The sequence below is a fragment of the Aplysia californica genome, unplaced genomic scaffold (genome assembly GCF_000002075.1).
Source record: "Aplysia californica isolate F4 #8 unplaced genomic scaffold, AplCal3.0 scaffold00618, whole genome shotgun sequence".
NCBI lineage: Eukaryota > Metazoa > Mollusca > Gastropoda > Aplysiida > Aplysiidae > Aplysia > Aplysia californica.
The window spans coordinates 161,683-165,906 of NW_004797888.1; the positions used below are offsets into that span (position 1 = coordinate 161,683).

A 4,224-nucleotide genomic window follows, 5' to 3' on the forward strand; every position below is an offset into this window, starting at 1 on the left:
AGAAATAGAGGGGAGAGAGACTGAGAAATAAGGAGGGTGACTGCTCGATTGAAATTATGACGTTATTCTTTTCTTCAAATTATCTTATTGATTCCTTCAACTCCAAAACGGAGGAACGTTGATCGTTCATCGAAAAGACATCCGCAATCTTCATCTAGATATATCTAGGCCTCAAAACTAGATCTATGATTTAGGTCTGTCTGTCTAGATCTTAACCTAGCCCATAGATCTTATGGTCTAGAAGAACCTAAGTCTATAATTTACTTTCTCTGGTTCTACTCTGAGCCACCTTTCCGAAATCACAGAAGATTTCCCCTACTGGGTCTGTATACTTCGTGACTTTGTTCCTGGTTACCGGGTCTGTATACACTCCCATTTTTAAATGTCTGAATATTCAGATACACCTCAGTTGTGGTTGGGGCAACTTTCCCGAACTATACTTCATTTGAAAATACCTTCGAAAGGTACTGCAAGAAAACAAGACTGTTCGACCTTGGCGGTAGATCTAACCTATTTTGCATATATAGTCACCCAGCAAAAACTAAAATCCTCCATGTAAAAAAAAATCCCTCCACGCCTTTCGGAGACTGAAATAAAGTTCATGTTTATTTTCCCGAACGTTCGGAGAAATAGAGCTGGCCATATTATTATTTACAGTTGAGAGTTTTTTAATTGTCTTTTAATTTTATAGCATAGGAGGGTAGGCTTACTTACACATTGCTCAAAGCAGTAATTGTAAGTCTTAGTAACCCTTATTTTTACCAATTTTATCCTAAACAGGTACATGATACACATTAACTGAAACAATATTTGGTAAGATTGTGAACTTTATGGACCCAACCCCAAACGAACCCTGTGCAAATGCCATACCAACTATCAATGTTCCTGGTCCACTTCTCTTTTCTCATTGTTTGCATTTATGTGTGTATTTTTTTATTATTATTGTTGCCAGAGGGTGAAACTCCCCACTGTTGTTATCTGTGCGTATCATATATTATAATGTAAGCACGGTGGGTCCACCAAGTTAAATCCAGCCCAAAATTTTTTGGACTTGTTTTTATTTTAATTTCGCTTTTCTGATCAATGCTCAGCTTATCATAGGCTGAATTAAAGGTTGTTGATTTCAAGTAGTGCATCATGAGTTAGACAGATATAGAGACAGATGAATGAAAGCTCTCGGAGTTCAAATATTTCCCCTGCTCTTTGTATGATATCAATATAACCTTGACATGCCAACCCAATTAACTCTACAAGAGAAGCTGTTCAGGTGGACAGATGAACTGAGCAGGATGGCCTAGATGAAAGAGACCGGACTTCAAGTGTGATTATAATGTGATTGAGAAGAAGAAGAAGAAGAAGAAGATTTTGAAATATTTGATTTTCTGTGAACGGAAAACGTTGTTCCTGTCATTAATAGTATAAAATGTGTATTCTGTGAAATTAGATTTGTCAAAGTTTAAATGTTTGATGTTTCAGCTTTCTTTCTAGTCATTTGATATGGAAATTCCAATGTAGGATAAATACTCCTTGTCTATAAATGTTCATATCAGATCAACTTAATGTTCATATCAGATCAAATAGTTAGGCCTACTGATGAGATTTTACATTGAAGCGTACGTAATAAATGGTGATTTTGACTTTAAAAGTCTCAATTTAATGTGTGTACCTCATGCTTTTCCTCCGTCCCTTCCTATATTGAAGAGATGATCTTCTATGTTGTGATGTATTTATCTGCCCCCTTCCCAAGAGTCTTCCTTGACCTTTGATCCATGACATAGCTTCTTTTTAATGATTTCATTGTAAATGATTTTCAGGATGGAGCAGCAAAGATTTGTGCAATCGCATTTTCACCAAACAATCATAAGTTGGCAGTGTGCACCTCTGACAGGGTCATTGTACTGTTTGATGAACAAGGAGAAAAACGAGACAAGTTTTCACTCAAGCCAGCAGATTCCAAGGTTTGTATAAGTGTTTGTGTAAGTTTGTTGGTTAATGTGTGTGTTTGTGTGTGTGTGTGTGGGGGGGGGGGGGGGGGGGGGCTGGTCACTCTTTATGATTGGAGAACAGAGAGGCAGTGTTTGTACTTTGTTTCAATTTTTTTTGTAACTGTTTATTTCAAGATTACGTTTCTAAGACTTAGACAGGTTACTGAAAGTTTTGAGGATCATTGATTTGAATATGTATGTCTCCTGTTGATTGCTTAAAAATGTTGGAATCAATTCGTTTGTTTGTAGTGTGTAGCGATGGTGCTATTTGAAAGAGAGCTATGAGCAACTGTCATATCCATGTTGCAAAAGTAAGTACACTCTGAGTAATTCTTCCTTTCTTGTTTGCTTCTCCATTCACAGTATGGGAAAAAAAGCTACACAGTCAAAGGCCTGGCCTTCTCCAGTGATTCCACCAAAATTGCCGTGGGACAGACTGACAACATTATCTATGTCTACAAAATCGGAGATGACTGGTGAGTGACACTGGGGATGTGGTCCTCAGAAGATCAATCATGACATGCTGCCCTTCATACCTGTATTGTATTTTGCTTATTGTATTGTCATGACACACAATTTGTAGTGCCAATGCAGTAATTTTCTTGGATATCATTGGGTTATGTTTCAGAACATCCTACAATAACTGAAAATCTGCAAAATAAAAACTATTTATATTATGCATTGTATGCCTTTATTATCCCTCCCTGTGCTCTAGTAGACCCCCCCCCCCCCACCCCATCTCTTTTGAGCACTATCTATTCTTAGAGTATGAGAGAGCAACAGTGTTTAAACAATAAAACTTTTGTCTATTGCTCTGATTGGTCATGTCTCTTCCAGTGGTGGTTCAAAAGAGCTTCCCTGGACTACCTACTTTTGGTTGAATTTTAAAAAATGAAAATGTACAGGGTTTGCAAAATAGGAGCTGGGATATGGTGATGAAATACATTATTCCTTTAGAAGCCAGGACAGGACAACAAGCAAAGTACAGAACTGTCTATAAGTAGTGAAGAACAACTACGAGGTTATCCTCTGTGTGTTGTGATCTGTGTGTTATCCTCTGTGTGTTATCCTCTGTGTGTTATCCTCTGTGTGTTATCCTCTGTGTGTTGTGATCTGTGAAGGAAAAGACCCATGTGTTAAGGGGAAAAAATCACTGTTTAATGAAAATTTTTATGAGTCTCTGATGTCTTGTTCACAATAATTTTGTGTGAATCAGAAGATACTGACTCGAATGGTACTTACACCTGCCAATATAGTCCTTTGGTTCTCTACATATGAGTATTCCCTTTTTTAGAAAACTGTTGGTTCTTTGATGGACTGTTATTTTTCCTTTTCATCAGGTCCGAGAAGAAGGTGATCTGCAATAAATTTGTGCAGCAAAGTGCGGTCACTTGCCTAGTTTGGCCACCAGACCAACCCATTGTCTATGGTCTGGCTGATGGAAAGGTAAGTCACTGCGGTGATTGATGTAAAATATTGTACAGAAGTTATTGATATGTAGATATAACTGTGTGCTTTGAAGAAAGATCCTTTTTAATCTTATAAATGGCTTTCACTCTAACAAGCCGTGTTTTCTTTTATGAGAAGCAACTTAAAGTTGAAATAAAGGCAGTGTAACATCAGCAGAAACTTAAAACCATTTTTTAACTCATCAACCACAAATCCCTTTGAGAAAATGTTATAACGTATGAATTTCACACAAGTTAAGATTTGATAGACGTGTAATGTTTGTTTAGTTTTGACGTACGAGAGCAAATCGCTATACAACACATTGTATTTTATAAAGCCTTTGAGGATTGCATTTTGCTATATAATTGCTTGTTGTGTAATTGGGAGTGAGTTAAATGCTTTGCTATATAGACATAATCAGGACATCTTAAATGTTTCTCTCTTTAAAATTTGTTTCATGGAGAAAGCAAAATGTTCACCCTGTGACTTTATCTTTCATATACTTTTATAACTTGATTGAACATGTGTGTTTGTGTGTGTATGTGTAGGTGCGTTCTGCAAACACCAGGACCAACAAGTCAACCACTATCTATGCCACAGAGTCCTATGTCGTCTCCCTGGCGTGCAAGTAAGTGCAACAATCTACACTGTCTTATTATAGCACACAGCTGGTAGTCTGTCACAACAATATGCCCCCTCCCTTTTTCTTTGTCTGTCTGTCTCAGTCTATCTGTCTCTCTCTCTCTCTGTCTCTCTATCTCTCTCTCTCTCTATCTCTCTCTCTGTCTGT

The 4,224-nt window shown here is 37.4% G+C and overlaps 1 protein-coding gene across 2 annotated transcripts in view; it reads left to right on the forward strand.

Moving 5' to 3' along the window:
- Positions 1-4,224, forward strand: part of LOC101848842 (intraflagellar transport protein 172 homolog) — a 51,994-nt gene that overhangs the window by 1,735 nt on the left and 46,035 nt on the right. For both annotated transcript variants that reach the window (XM_013087663.2, XM_005107641.2), the window contains exons 2-5: positions 1,815-1,958; positions 2,349-2,461; positions 3,326-3,431; positions 3,983-4,062. In XM_013087663.2, coding sequence (XP_012943117.1) covers positions 1,815-1,958; positions 2,349-2,461; positions 3,326-3,431; positions 3,983-4,062 — 443 coding nt within the window. The remainder of the gene's footprint in view (positions 1-1,814; positions 1,959-2,348; positions 2,462-3,325; positions 3,432-3,982; positions 4,063-4,224) is intronic.